General features: G+C 47.6%; 1 protein-coding gene across 8 annotated transcripts in view; it reads left to right on the top strand.

The window, feature by feature from the left end:
- Positions 1-13,465, top strand: part of SEC16B (SEC16 homolog B, endoplasmic reticulum export factor) — a 55,459-nt gene that overhangs the window by 19,341 nt on the left and 22,653 nt on the right. For all 8 annotated transcript variants that reach the window (XM_028732348.2, XM_077928229.1, XM_077928228.1 and 5 more), the window contains 3 exons: positions 1,520-1,637; positions 3,046-3,157; positions 11,140-11,245. In XM_028732348.2, coding sequence (XP_028588181.2) covers positions 1,520-1,637; positions 3,046-3,157; positions 11,140-11,245 — 336 coding nt within the window. The remainder of the gene's footprint in view (positions 1-1,519; positions 1,638-3,045; positions 3,158-11,139; positions 11,246-13,465) is intronic.

Below are 13,465 nucleotides of genomic sequence, written 5' to 3'. Positions count from 1 at the left end.
GGAAGAGCTCAATGGGCAAACTTAATTCACCTCATGTGCCAAAACCTGGCATTCATACAAGGGGGATTGTTTGCTTGTTGCTTATAGTTTGCGTCCTGGCCAAAGCTCTTTGAGCATTTAAGAATATCATTTATGCAAAACCATCAGCTGTAAAATGCTGTTCTGTAGGTCAGCCAATCAACAGCATCGAGGCGGAGCTACGGCCACAATTTCCCAGCTTCTTCCAGCCCAGGTTAGGAATCAGGTTGGCATTTTCCAGGTGTAGGACCCTGCAACCAATTCCTGGGACTAGGTACTTGAGCAAGTACACAGCAGCAGGTACTGCTTTGTTGACCAGGCAAGTGCAGAAGGGCAGGCTTTTCTGCGTGTTAGAAAAATCCTGACTAATGAAGCAGCTTTGTTTTGCCCGCCAGTCCTACAATCTGATGCTTGCACTTGCAGCCCCCTTCTGTGCCTGAGGAGGGGTTCCTCGCCTGCATGCGCACAGTCTCATGGCCCAGCCCCAGAAGTTGCCAGTCCAAGCTCCAGCATCCGTGGGAGGGCGCCCTGATCGGTGCAGCATTCTGCCTGTAGACACCGCCATCTTCCTTTCCGCTGGAACCAGTGGAAAGGAAAGCACAGCACAGTGTTGGCTGGGCTTTGTTGCCTCTCCCATGACAGGGACAAAAGCCCTGGTGGTTCCACAAAAGTTCCTTTTGGATCCACAAAAGCCCTGGTGGTTGAGATAGGGACAAACCGGGCAGGTAAGCCCAAGAACCTTATCCTAAGAGCCAGGATGCCCTGTCCCAAGGTGAAACCCTGATTCAACTTTTTGTAGCTGCCGCTTGATTGCTTAGGCACAGAGAGCTGCGTAATGTAATGCAATGCAATGTAACGTAATGTAATGGATGACATTTTGCCATCCCTTCCTGGTTCTCTTGCTTAGGCATAGGCCTAGGTGGAATAGGCAGTGGGGTCAAGTGGTTGGGTTTTGTTCTGGCAATGCCTCCTTTTTGCTGCATTACTCCTGAGCTCCCGGGGGCAGGGGTGGCGCTGTCATGCACTGGCTCCACTGCATGATTAGCCTTTGCTGCAGAGTCTAAGGGGAAGATCCAGCTGTTCTTGGCAGCATTCTGAAGCTTCTGCCCTAGGCAGGTTCTCCCACCTGTCTCATGGCAGGGCCTGTCCTGCAAAGGAAAGTTCCACGGCGGCACCAGATGCTGACGGCGTTGCACAAAGTCCTTCATCTGTTGGATGCTAGCATGGAGGCAGCAGCGTTGGCATATATGTTTATAGCTACAATATTCTCCTAAGGACAAAAGCCTTGGATTTGCTCCAGGACTCAAGCATTTCCTTTCTTTTCCATTCTCTGCTGAACTTGTGAACTGAAGCGAGGCAAATCTCCTGAAAGGCAATCTCATGTGGAAACATCTCTTCTGTTTCTTAAACGTTGAGCAAAGTTTAATGCATTTTAATGTTTCATGTATTTTGCGTCCTGATTCCTCCCTCCCTTTTTCCTCCCTCCCCTCTTCGAATGCAGTGCTGCGCCGATGAGAAATGGGGCGACTGGAGGCCACATCTGGCTGCTATCCTGTCCAACCGAGTGGGGGAGGCAGATCTGAACTCCAGAGCCATTGTCACCATGGGAGAGACGCTGGGTGAGGAGACCCACCAAGGGCCCACAATTCCAGTTCTTAAGCCACGAGAGTAGCGTGGCTGCTTCCCACACCGCTCCAGCTTCATAGGAACGGAGGAATCGCAAGGAAGGGGTGGGGCCCACTAGGGAAGAACCACAGGGACAGAGCCCAGGCCTAACTTTGGATACTAGCACCGTTCTTCCCATGGGATCCCACCTACCCCATGTTCTCCCTCCATTTATAATAATAATAATGCTAATAATTTATTATTTGTACCTTGCCCGTCTGGCTGGGCTTCCCCAGCCACTCTGGGTGGCTTCCAACAAAGATTAAAAACACATTAAAATGTCACACATTAAAAACTTCCCTGCCTTCAGATGTCTTCTAAATGCCAGGGACTTGTTTATCTCTTTGACATCTGGTGGGAGGGCGTTCCACAGGGCAGGCACCACCACCGAGAAGGCCCTCTGCCTGGTTCCCTGTAACCTCACTTCTCTCCGTGAGGGAACCGCCAGAAGGCCCTCAGAGCTGGACCTCAGTGTCTGGGCAGAACTGTGGGGGTGGAGATGCTCCTTCAGGTATACTGGACCGAGGCCATTTCTCCCCCTATTGTTCATTTATATAAAATCTGGTACCTTTGTAGGGCTGGTGTGGCAATTAGCGTTATTGGAAAAACTTACGCAGTAAAACAGGCTATGCAGGCTCAATGATGAAAGCCGACAACACTCACTAGGAGGGTTATACGAGGAGACCACTGGTCTCTCAGCTCCGTTATTGGGCTGAATGGAGACACTGACTCAGGACCGCTAAGGTCACCTTGGGCAATATTTAGCGATAGCCACATTGGGTCCTCCTTCCCACTGTGGATTTGAATGCTGAATTTCACTATGGAGTTTGCGAACTGGGTGTTGTGCTCGTGTTTTATCAGTGTTAGAGATGTAAGGGAGGGAAAACCCTTTTCAAAAACAAAACCCCGTATTCCCTGTATTACAGCAGGGGTAGGCTACAGCACTTATGGCATAATGCATATCGTAATGTCTTCTTAGGGGACACGGGCGGTGCTGTGGGTTAAACCACAGAGCCTAGGACTTGCTGATCAGAAGGTCGGCGGTTCGAATCCCTGTGATGGGGTGAGTTCCCATTGCTCGGTCCCTGCTCCTGCCAACCTAGCAGTTCGAAAGCACGTCAAAGTGCAAGTAGATAAATAGGTACCGCTCCGGCGGGAAGGTAAACGGCGTTTCCGTGCGCTGCTCTAGTGCTCCAGAAGCGGCTTAGTCATGCGGGCCACATGACCCGGAAGCCGTACACTGGCTCCCTCAGCCAATAAAGCGAGATGAGCGCCACAACCCCAGAGTCGTCCTTTACCTTTAACTTTTAATCTCTTCTTATCCTTCCATGATGCAATATGCTCCTCTTTTTACCTATCCAGCTGGAAAGGGATTAACAGAAGCTGCTCACCTCTGCTACCTGGTGGCAGACGTCCCCTTCGGCCACTATGGAGTCAAAACAGACCGCATGGTGTTGCTGGGCAGTAGCCAGAGGTGAGTGAGAACGGAAAGGTCCAACTTAATTAGCAGCGCTTGGCGTTTCTGTAGCTCACTGCAAGCATTCAAAACGGCACATTAGCTCAGCATTACAATGCTGCTCTGAAGCCAGCCAAGTTTCCTCCTCTGTTGCAGGCCGGGGGTTCAAAAATGGGAGAGGAGGTGTGTCCTTAAGCCCTTCCAGCGAGGGCATGGCTGTGAGGTGAGACTGGCTTAGGGCAAGGGGTGCAGACTGGCGAGGCAGAAGGACTTTGCTTGGCCTGCTCTTGCGCCTTTGCCTTGTGTCCCTTGATGTGCAATGTCATGTTGGGTAGTGTATAAGACGAACTGCTGCTTGTGGAGGCATCATCCGCTATGCTCTTCTGACAGGATAACTGATTTTTACTGCATGGTGGCAACTGATATGGTAATACAGTGGTACCTCTGGTTGCAAACGGGATCCGGTCCGGAGGCCCGCTTGCAACATGAAAAGCCTGCAACCTGAAGCGCCGTATCTGCGCAGGTGCGTGGTGCGATTTGGCGCTTGTGCGCATGTACGAAGCATGATTTAGCGCTTCTGCACATGCGTGAGCGGTGAAACCCAGAAGTAATGCTTTCCGGTACTTCCGGGTCGCCGCGGGACGCAACCTGAAAAAATGTATCATGAAGCAAACGTAACATGACGTATGACTGTAGAAGGGATGTAGGAACTGGCTCTAGCAATCCTTTTTTTATAAAAAGAAAAGAATAAAGAAAAGAAAAAAGAAAAGAAAAGATTTTTTTCTGATAGGGTTGAGCGGGAGGGCTAGGGCTATGCATGTATAATTACAGCACTATGCCTGTGCAAAGCTACACCTATTCATTATTTTCCAAGTTCCTGCCCCAAGGCCTAATGTGACATTTCCATCGATAGCCGGATATATGGGCTTGACACGTATTGTGGAAATACCAGCTGTGGGCATGGAGTGTAATGCCACAACCTGGCCACACGAGGTCACTGTAGCTCCAAACTAATCTTAAGTTACGGGATGAACTAAAGCTCACTTTGCCCACTGTGCAGTATTTAGGAGTCTTGGATGGGAAACTAGATTTACAGCATTTAGCTTCTTCCGAAGCTGAGAGATGGCACTTCAGTAGCCAACCAGCAAATCTTGAGATGCCGGTGGTCTCCTTGCCACCAACATTCCACAGCCGGACCAAAGTTACTCTCGCTGGAGTCAGAGTAGAACCAAAACGAAATTTTGCAATATGCTTCAATTCAGTACCACCCCCTCCCCGAATCTGAACTCAACATTTGGCAATTTAACCTTCATTGCTCTTGTGTGCCCTGTTTCTGATATTGTGAAACTGGTGTATGCACGATAGCGCTGACGTTATTGCACTCACCTGTCAAATCTTGTATTTGTTGAGTGAGACACAAGTCACAGTCCAGTACTGGCTTCTGCCACATGCCAGCTGCCACTCTGCAACCCTATGATTCTCTGTACAAGTGCTTCCACGACCAGTGAGACAGACAGAGGTTTGGGTTTTCTGCATCTTCTAAAGTGCCCCAAGAAGTCATCTTCTTGTAAGGTGAGACATGCCGGCTGCAAACGATTTAGTCATTCACCTTAAGAGGCTCCGCTAAGGTTAAAAATCCAATTTAAAGAGCCAACAGTTCCACTTATGCTAATGGTGCTCTGGCTAGATAAAAAGGAAAGGATTTTAACGATTCATTTCACCTTTAAACCATTCGCTCCTTATTAGAATTACAGGTCTAAACAAGCCTTGCGTCTTCAAGCAACACATGTAACTGACAACTTTGGTGCTGTTGAATGTAGCTCCTTCAGAATCAGGGCATTTGGGCAAGGGGGACACAACAGTTCTCTAAAAGGAAATCTAATTGGACTTTCTGCCACCTCAAAGCTGAGCCTCAGCTTCTGTTGCCAGGGGGGGATCCAGCAGCCGCCCAGCTGTTGCAGCACCCCCCACGTCCCATGCTGTGTTTTGTACTGGGATTAACTGGTTCAGCTACCTATGGCAACCCTTGGCTTGTAGGTTAGCAGCTTAACATGGGAAATACATAACTTGGATGGAAAAGTTTCTAGTTGTAGTTTAACTAACTAGTCTGGAGCAGAACAAGGCAGCCGCACTTGCTTGGGGTATAAATAATAAATTATTATTTTTGCATTCTCTCAGAGAGTAGCTCCAAGCTGACCTCTCAGCTCGAGGTGTGAGAGAGAAGTATGAGGAGAGAAATAATCTTGGTGTATATTTCAAACCCACACGAACGTCTGTCAGTTAGCGCTACCACATTTGAAGTAGAAATATGTATATATATAAAAAAATTGTCCAGTGGCACCTTAGAGACCAACTAAGTTTGTTCTTGGTATGAGTTTTCGTGTGCATGCACACTTCTTCAGATACACTGAAAGTGTGCAAGAACAAACTTAGTTGGTCTCTACCTTGATGGCAGAAAGTGAGGAGGAATTAAAGAACCTTTTAATGAGGGTGAAAGAGGAGAGCGCAAAATATGGTCTGAAGCTCAACATCAAAAAAACGAAGATTATGGCCACTGGTCCCATCACCTCCTGGCAAATAGAAGGGGAAGAAATAGAAGGGGAAGAAATGTGAGAGATTTTACTTTCTTGGGCTCCGTGATCACTGCAGATGGTGACAGCAGTCATGAAATTAAAAGATGCCTGCTTCTTGGGAGAAAAGCAATGACAAACCTAGACAGCATCTTAAAAAGTAGAGACGTCACCTTGCCAACAAAGGTCCGCATAGTTAAAGCCATGGTTTTCCCAGTAGTGATGTATGGAGGTGAGAGCTGAACCATAAAGAAGGCTGATCGCCAAAGAATTGATGCTTTTGAATTATGGTGCTGGAGGAGACTCTTGAGAGACCCATGGACTGGAAAAGACCCTGATGTTGGGAAAGATGGAGGGCACAAGGAGAAGGGGACGACAGAGGACGAGGTGGTTGGACAGTGTTCTCGAAGCCACAAACATGAGTCTGACCAAACTGCGGGAGGCAGTGGAAGACAGGAGTGCCTGGCGTGCTCTGGTCCATGGGGTCACGAAGAGTCAGACACGACTAAATGACTAAACAACAACAACAAAGTGTCACTGGACAATTTATTTATTTATTTATATATATTTCTACTGCGTCAGACCAGAGCCTGGCGTTCTCTGGTCTATGGGGTCACGATGAGTTGACACGACTAAACAACAACAACAACTGCGTCAGACCAACACGGCTACCTACCTGAATCTAGAACATTTGAATTGGAACCGTGGAGACTGTTGAACAAATGTCTCATAGTTCTGGGAAAACTGTAAAAAGTTTCTGCTGTGCAGTCAATGTGTTCTTAGTTGGAAGGGTTGGGATACAGCTCAGCTTGTATTAAGGCGAATGAAGTTTGTAGAGAGGGGGGAATGTAGAGAGGGGACCTCCAGACGTCCTAGACTGCCGTGTTGAGCTTCCTTCTGGTGTTAAACTGATACCATGCTGAGTTGCTGCTCTCATTTCCTGTTCTTCCTCCTTTCTTATTTGACCCACCACGGGAGAGGAGGCATTTTGTGTGTCTCCGCTGAGATCAGCGCGCCTCTTTCTTGCCTTTCCAACATAGTTAAATAAAACTAGGAGCTCTTTACCATCAAACACATATTTGCTATGATAAACTTAGCTTTCTTATTTTCCATACTAAAGGCCTCCGTGTAATTGCTTCCAAGGTAAGCGTGTTCCTCCAAGGGATTTCAGTGCAAAGTTCAGACTTTCGCCGACGCATATAAACTCTGAATGCTATCAGTGATGGGGAGCTCAAAGGGAGAAAACAAGGTTCTTTATTATTCCAGCCTCTCTCTCCCTTGGTCTTCATTCCTTTTTTTCTCCAAGCAAGCTCTATTGTAGCAGAGAAGCCAAGTCTGGCTTGGTTCAGCAGGCACTGAAGGGAGGGAGGAAGGAAGGATTTAACCAGCATAGCACTGGAGATTTTGAATTCTGGTGCTGGAGGAGACTCTTGAGAGTCCCATGGACTGCAAGAAGATCAAACCTCTCCATTCTGAAGGAAATCAGCCCTGAGTGCTCACTGGAAGGACAGATCCTGAAGCTGAGGCTCCAAGACTTTGGCCACCTCATGAGAAGAGAAGACTCCCTGGAAAAGACCCTGATGTTGGGAAAGATGGAGGGCACAAGGAGAAGGGGACGACAGAGGACGAGGTGGTGGGACAGTGTTCTCGAAGCTACCAGCATGAGTTTGACCAAACTGCGGGAGGCAGTGGAAGACAGGAGTGCCTGGTGTGCTCTGGTCATGACTAAACGACTAAACAACAACAACAAGCACTGGAGAAGGGAAAGCCATTGTTTAATTTATTGAAAGCATTCAGATACTGCCCTAAATTATCTCTGACTCCAGGATGGCTTACACAGTTCAAAGTTTGAAAGAATACGCCTCTAGTTGCAACACACCTTCTTTAGCTGAGTGAGGAAGAATGAAACAAACTGCAACAGGTTCAGCAACAAAACTGAAAGAAAATATGCAAAGCCAAGTGTGCTATGTGTACGGGTTCAAACTGGATGAGGGACTGCATTACCTTGAGATTCTTGCATTGCACGGGATGGACTAGATAACCCTTGGGATCCCTTCTAATTCTACAGTTCTACGATTCTATGGGGACGCGGGTGGCGCTGTGGGTTAAACCACAAAGCCTAGGACTTGCCGATCGGAAGGTCGGCGGTTCGAATCCCTGCGATGGGGTGAGCTCCCATTGCTCGGTCCCTGTTCCTGCCAACCTAGCAGTTTGAAAGCACATCAAAGTGCAAGTAGATAAATAGGTGCCGCTCTGGTGGGAGGGTAAATGGTGTTTCTGTGCGCTGCTCTGGTTCGCCAGAAGCGGCTTAGTCAGGCTGGCCACATGACCCGGAAGCTGTACGCTGGCTCCCTCGGCCAATAAAGCGAGATGAGCGCTGCAACCCCAGAGTCGGTCACGACTGGACCTAATGGTCAGGGGTCCCTTTACCCTTTACCTTACGATTCTATGATACCATGAGGAATGGGAGACTTCTTTCCAAGCATCTGACTTGAAGCATTAACACACCCTTTTTGGTATTTTGCACAACAGAAAGAAGCAGCCAGTTTTAGCTGAGTGGTGTGGTGCCTTAAGACAGTGAAACCTCCTAGCTTAGAATTAGAAAAAGGAAATGCCCGTCTGATTAGAGAAGGAAGAAAGTGGCAAGGATTCTTCTCCCTGCTAACTCTGCATTTACTAGGGCTAGGTGGTTTTTAAAATTGGTTTAATTAATAGATTTGTCAACCAGGGCTTTAGTTGATGGACTGATGATGAGGTTCTCAAATTGTTGTTATAATATTTTATTACTTATACCCCACCCATCTGGCTGGGCCTCCCCAGGCATTCTGGGAGGCTCCCAACAAAATCTTAAAAACACGATAAACCGTCATACATTAAAAACCTCCCTAAACAGCGCTGCCTTCAGATGTTTCCTAAAAGTCAGATAGTTGTTTATTTCCTTGACATCTGATAGGAGGCCGTTCCACAGGGTGGTGGCCACTACCGAGAAGGCCCTCTGCCTGGAATGTGCTTGTGGACTCTATTTCATACAACAATTACTAACACGGATAAAATAAATAAAATAGTAAGTACAGTGGTGCCTCGCAAGACGAAAAGAATCCGTTCCGCGATTCTCTTCGTCTTGCGGTTTTTTCGCCTTGCGAAGCAAGCCCATTAGCGGCTTAGCGGCTTAGCGCTATTAGCGGCTTAGCGGGCTTAGCGGATCAGTTGATAAGCGGCTTAGCGGATCAGCTGATAAGCGGCTTAGCGGCTTAGCGGATCAGCTGTTAAGCGGCTTAGCGGCTTAGCGGATCAGCTGATAAGCGGCTTAGCGGCTTGGGAAAAAGGGGGGGGGGAGGAAAAAAACCCTGCAGGAACTCGCAAGACATTTTCGTCTTGCGAAGCAAGCCCATAGGAAATTCGTTTTGCGAAGCACCTCCAAAACAGAAAACCCTTTCGTCTAGCGGGTTTTCCGTCTTGCGAGGCATTCGTCTTGCGGGGCACCACTGTAAGCAAAATTGAAAAGTTAATAATTTAAGAGAGAGATAAAAAGTCTATGTAGATCCAGCAGGTAAGAATGACTGATGTATTTTATAGGCTGTCGTGCAAAATTTTGTGACTAATGCTGTAATCTCTGGTTTTCCATCTTCTAGAAGAAAACTGGACAATTCCAAACTAGAACATCTGGGCATTATTCTTAGCAAGGGGGCAATAATCGTTATACGAGCATCTTAGTAGTAGGGGCAGCATATAAGGACATGGTCTGTGGTCTGTAGGAGAAGCCGTACCTTCTGCTTCGTCTGCTTCTGAACCAGGGAACAGAAAAGTGTAAACACATTCTCTGAGTTGTGCAGACAAACTCCAATTAGCAAGGGCAAACTGGTGGGACTATAAGCCACAGAAACGTTTGTTTATTTTTAAAGGCTTTTTTATTTTTTATAAAGCTATTTTGGTTCTTGCGTCTTAGGAATGTAATGGAGGGTGGGCGGGAATTAAAAATGGTATTTCATTCTAGCAATGGCAACCAGCTTTGGTTTATTAAGTGTAGGTTGTGTGACATTTCCTTTCACTTATCCGAAGGGCTGATCTACTGAAGTTTCTGTAATTTGCAGATTTGTTTAAGCCTAACTGATTAACCAGTTAATGGGTGGGTGAGTAATGAACTGAAATGAATTCAGTGGCTGCTGCCAGCTCCAGGCATTGGAAGAAAGGCTTGCAGCGCAGCCCTATCAATGTGCAGCCATAAACGACTCCTGTTGGATTCAATGCGTTAGGGATGGGGGCATCTGATGAAAAGCTCCGCTGGACCAGAGGTTGGGTGATGCAGTGCCTGGGCATTCCACCAGAGTGCTCAGCTTTAGCCTCCTTGTGATTGGTTGCAGGTACCGCTAGCCAGAAAGGGACGTGGGTGGCGCTGTGGGTTAAACCACAGAGCCTAGGGCTTGCCGATCAGAAGGTCAGTGGTTCGAATCCCCGCGACGGGGTGAGCTCCCGTTGCTCGGTCCCTGCTCCTGCCATCCTAGCAGTTTGAAAGCACATCAAAGTGCAAGTAGATAAATAGGTACCGCTCTGGTGGGAAGGTAAATGGTGTATCCGTGCGCTGCTCTGGTTTGCCAGAAGTGGCTTAGTCATGCTGGCCACATGACCCGGAAGCTGTACGCTCCCTTGGCCAATAAAGCAAGATGAGCGCCGCAACCCCAGAGTCGGTCACGACGGGACCTAATGGTCAGGGGTCCCTTTACCTTTACCTTACCGATAGCCAGAGTAGGGGGTGAAGTCAGTGCTTTTGGAGGGAGAAAGAAAAGAGAGTTGAGAGTTGGAGCTCTTAGCTTTCAGCTGGAGAGGAGGATAGCTCTTGAGCTGGGTGTGTGAGATCCACTTGGAGGAAAATATCTCTTCCTCTCCTTTGGTGATCACTTGTAGGCAAGTAAGATTGTCTTCCATAAAAATGGGTTTTAACAATGAGTCCATAAGTGACTGTGGAGGCCAGTTCTGGATCCACACGTCCTTCCACTCAGAAATGAGTCCTGTTGGATTCAATGAGTTAGGGATGGGTGGAGAAATCCATTTTGGTTCTCGTTTAAAGACAAAAATCTGCCTAGATTTTCGCTTTTCATAACTGAAACACATCCATCCTTTGAAATTTGTGGTTTTCCGAATTTTGTAGCGCAGCTGTCCAGCCAAGTAATGTGTACAAAATGCGTATGCAAGGGTAAGAAATGTGTATATTAGTGAAAATAACATACAAAATGGGGGGAATTACTTTGCCAAAATGGGTGCATTAAGAGAAATGCCCATTAAAATACTGGTGAATTTTCACGAGGGCTTTTTTTTTTTAACCACCACCACCACAAAGTGACGTGGAAATGTGGAGACCGGAATCTAAGAGGCTGCTTTAGAGAATGCTGTTCGCTTTCCATCCCTGACTCTCTGTCTGTTTCTTCCTTTCAGCCAGACTTTTGCCCAGTTTGCCAGGACAGAGGGCATCCACAGGACAGAGATCTTTGAGTACTGCCAGTTGCTGAGGAGCCCCCAGGCTTTCATTCCCTCTTTCCAGGTAACAGATCCCCTCTGGGTCCAACCAGTCATTTAAGAACATCCGGAGCTCATTGAGGTTTAATGGATCATCTCTGTAAAATGCTTTTTAAACAAGAGCTCTCAGGTCTTGAGCCTTGTCAGGGTTAACAAAGCTTCCCCTAGGGGATGGGCTATAGGGGCCACCTGCACCCCATGTTTAAAGCTCCTGGTTCAGTCCCCAGCAACTTCCATTTGGAGGGACCAGGAGGTCTCTTTGGGCGGGTTGCTGCCAATAGGAAGTGTGGGCTAATGATCTAGCCCAGAGCTTTCCAAACTGTGTGCCGTGACACATTAGTGTGTCAGCTGCATTGTGTAGGCGTGTCGCACAAACGCTCCCCCCGGGGCTGGAAAGGGGTCAGTTTAACCTCTGGTTTGCTAATACAGTGGTACCTCTGGTTAAGAACTTAATTCATCCCGGAGGTCCGTTCTTAACCTGAAACTGTTCTTAACCTGAAGCACCACTTTAGCTAATGGGGCCTCCCACTGCTGCGCGATTTCTGTTCTCATCCTGAAGCAAAGTTCTTAACCCGAGGTACTATTTCTGGGTTAGCGGAGTCTGTGACCTGAAGCGTCTGTAACCTGAAGCGTCTTCAACCTGAGGTACCACTGTAAAATGGAATTACTGTGTCGCAAAACGATGCATGTCTTAAAAAGTGTGTCGCCGATATGAGAAGTTTGGAAAGCTCTGATCTAACCGGACGTAAGGCCAGTTTAGGATATTGATCTGTACTTGGCCAAAGTTGCACTTTGAGACTTCTCACACCTTTGAGCTTTTCCTGTGCTATCAGTGTGCGATCATTGTTAATGTGGAATGTGAAGCAGGGGAGAGGCGTTTGTTATGTGAATGAGCATCCTGTACAATGGGCATTACAATCTGAATCAAGTAAATCCCACTTAGCAGGTGCTATGCTCCCTCCTTTCTCCCCACCCCTTATTATCTGGGTTAGCTGTTATTGGGGGTGGGGTCAATGTTAATCGCCATTCCTGCCTCCCCTAACTGCCAGGGTTTGGGGGAGTAACGTTGAAGAACAGAGCTGAGTTGCTTTGTAGCTTTGTACCTGATTCAGCTTGTGGGATGAGCGCAATACATCATTACTAGGCCGAAGCCTCATTTGTGGAAGTGCCCTTTAAAAAGCATGATTAAAATAGTAAAATAGTCCTGTCTATCGCAAGGGCAGGAGAAATCAAGCCTCTTTGCCTGGCCTTTGGCAGGATTTTAAAGGACCCAAGGATGCTTGATGCTCAATCACATATAATTTCCCCCTGACATTTTCGGCAGATCAAAAGCCGCTGTGGAAGCTGCAATCTTGAGCAGAGGATGAGTGATTGGGGTCGGGAATGGGGAGAGAGGGGCTGCTTATTCTTCACCTCTGGCCATTTTGTCTGCTCCATATCTCACACTCACACACCCCCGGCAGCTGCCTTCTGTGGTAGCTGAATCAAGCAAACCGAATCCATAAAGTGAATTTGCCTTGGCAAATTTTGCTGAGTTACTAAGAGCTAGTAAATGAGGGTTTATAGACAAAGTCCTTAGACCAGACTTCACCCAAGCTGAAGCCCCTTCCTCTAGCTTAGTTTGAGGTGCAAAAGAAGTTTTTAAGAGGGATATGACTTTCTATTGTTGCCCAGTCTCCAAGCCCTGCAAGATTCCAGGAGCTTACTCAGGATTCGGTTCCCTTGGAATAAGGCACAGGAGAGACTGTGGTGTCTTTATGATATATGGTTTGTTTACACATATAAGCCCCCTGAGCCTCCAGTGAAGGGGCTCACAGCATTGGCATCCCAAGTGGATCTTGCCTCCCCCATCGCTGCAGCCTTGGATTCCAACAGAATCCAAGGCATAGCTCTGTCTCCCAGCCTGCAGCCTGCCAGCTCCCAACTTATAGCTCACAGAACTCAATTCTCAACTCTGGCTTTTGGCTTTCTAACTCCCAGTGAGTTGAGGGAGGAAGGCCTAACCATCTGATATCTGGCACAGAGCCACTTCCTTTGTTACCTTAATGGCCCATACTTAGAGGGCCACTACTTCACCAGGAAGCTAGACTGGCTATTCCAGGAATTGAATTCATGCCGGATCCATGAATTAGAAGTGGTCCCAGGCCTCTGCTTCCCACCCTGAACTCGTAACACTATCTTCAGGTTAAGAGAGAAGACTTTCTTGTTCCACAGCTGTCTCCTAGCCAGTAACGCTACAGCTAAC

Source organism: Podarcis muralis, chromosome 5 (genome assembly GCF_964188315.1).
Source record: "Podarcis muralis chromosome 5, rPodMur119.hap1.1, whole genome shotgun sequence".
Taxonomy (NCBI): domain Eukaryota; kingdom Metazoa; phylum Chordata; class Lepidosauria; order Squamata; family Lacertidae; genus Podarcis; species Podarcis muralis.
Note: the sequence above shows the minus strand (reverse complement) of the source record. Positions and strands in the feature narration are given on the sequence as shown.